Below are 2,112 nucleotides of genomic sequence, written 5' to 3' on the forward strand. Positions count from 1 at the left end.
GTAGGAACCGTTCGAACCGTAGGAACCGTACGAACCGTAGGACCCGTACGAACCGTAGGAACAGTTCGAACCGTAGGAACCGTACGAACTGTAGGAACCGTTCGAACCGTAGGAACCGTACGAACCGTTCGAACCGTACGAACCGTTCGAACCGTAGGAACCGTTAGAACCGTAGGAACCGTTCGAACCGTAGGAACCGCTCGAACCGTAGGAACCGTACGAACCGTAGGAACCGTTCGAACCGTAGGAACCGTAGGAACCGTAGGAACCGTTCGAACCGTAGGAACCGTACGAACCGTTCGAACCGTACGAACCGCACGAACTGTTCGAACCGTACGAACCGTACGAACCGTAGGAACTGTTCGAACCGTAGGAACCGTACGAACCGTTCGAACAGTACGAACCGTACGAACCATACGAACCGTTCGAACCGTAGGAACCGTTAGAACCGTACGAACCGTAGGAACCGTTCGAACCGTAGGAACCGTACGAACCGTAGGACCCGTACGAACCGTAGGAACAGTTCGAACCGTAGGAACCGTACGAACTGTAGGAACCGTTCGAACCGTAGGAACCGTACGAACCGTTCGAACCGTACGAACCGTTCGAACCGTAGGAACCGTTAGAACCGTAGGAACCGTTCGAACCGTAGGAACCGCTCGAACCGTAGGAACCGTACGAACTGTAGGAACCGTTCGAACCGTAGGAACCGTACGAACCGTTCGAACCGTACGAACCGTTCGAACCGTAGGAACCGTTAGAACCGTAGGAACCGTTCGAACCGTAGGAACCGCTCGAACCGTAGGAACCGTTCGAACCGTAGGAACCGTTCGAACCGTAGGAACCGTTCGAACCGTTCGAACCGTAGGAACCGTCCGAACCGTAGGAACCGTTCGAACCGTAGGAACCGTACGAACCGTAGGAACCGTTCGAACCGTAGGAACCGTACGAACCGTAAGACCCGTTCGAACCGTAGGAACCGTTTGAACCGTACGAACCGTTCGAACCGTACGAACCGTTCGAACCGTACGAACCGTTCGAACCGTACGAACCGTTCGAACCGTACGAACCGTTCGAACCGTAGGAACCGTACGAACCGTGGGAACCGTACGAACCGTACGAACCGTAGGAACCGTACGAACCGTAGGAACCGTTCGAACCGTACGAACCGTACGAACCGTAAGAACCGTTCGAACCGTAGGAACCGTTAGAACCGTACGAACCGTTCGAACCGTACGAACCGTTCGAACCGTACGAACCGTTCGAACCGTAGGAACCGTTCGAACCTTAGGAACCGTACGAACCGTAGGAACCGTACGAACCGTACGAACCGTACGAACCGTTCGAACCGTAGGAACCGTACGAACTGTAGGAACCGTTCGAACCGTAGGAACCGTACGAACCGTTCGAACCGTTCGAACCGTACGAACCGTACGAACCGTTCGAACCGTAGGAACCGTAGGAACCGTTCGAACCGTAGGAACTGTACGAACCGTAGGAACCGTACGAACCGCACGAACTGTTCGAACCGTACGAACCGTACGAACCGTAGGAACTGTTCGAACCGTAGGAACCGTACGAACCGTTCGAACAGTACGAACCGTACGAACCATACGAACCGTTCGAACCGTAGGAACCGTTAGAACCGTACGAACCGTAGGAACCGTTCGAACCGTAGGAACCGTACGAACCGTAGGACCCGTACGAACCGTAGGAACAGTTCGAACCGTAGGAACCGTACGAACTGTAGGAACCGTTCGAACCGTAGGAACCGTACGAACCGTTCGAACCGTACGAACCGTTCGAACCGTAGGAACCGTTAGAACCGTAGGAACCGTTCGAACCGTAGGAACCGCTCGAACCGTAGGAACCGTACGAACCGTAGGAACCGTTCGAACCGTAGGAACCGTAGGAACCGTAGGAACCGTTCGAACCGTAGGAACCGTACGAACCGTTCGAACCGTACGAACCGTACGAACCGTTCGATCCGTAGGAACCGTTCGAACCGTAGGAACCGTTCGAACCGTAGGAACCGTTCGAACCGTAGGAATCGTTCGAACCGAAGGAACCGTACGAACCGTAGGAACCGTTCGAACCGTGGGAACCGGACGA

The 2,112-nt window shown here is 54.8% G+C and overlaps 1 protein-coding gene across 1 annotated transcript; it reads right to left on the reverse strand.

The window, feature by feature from the left end:
- Positions 1-990: 990 nt before the first annotated feature.
- LOC129752614 (uncharacterized) lies at positions 991-1,494 on the reverse strand (the record flags this gene model as incomplete). Its single annotated transcript, XM_055748388.1, has 2 exons — positions 991-1,044; positions 1,441-1,494. Coding segments are annotated over 2 exons (108 nt in total), but the record flags the coding sequence as incomplete, so codon positions are not given.
- Between the last annotated feature and the right edge of the window lie 618 nt (positions 1,495-2,112).

This window comes from Uranotaenia lowii, chromosome 3 (genome assembly GCF_029784155.1).
Source record: "Uranotaenia lowii strain MFRU-FL chromosome 3, ASM2978415v1, whole genome shotgun sequence".
Classification (NCBI taxonomy): domain Eukaryota; kingdom Metazoa; phylum Arthropoda; class Insecta; order Diptera; family Culicidae; genus Uranotaenia; species Uranotaenia lowii.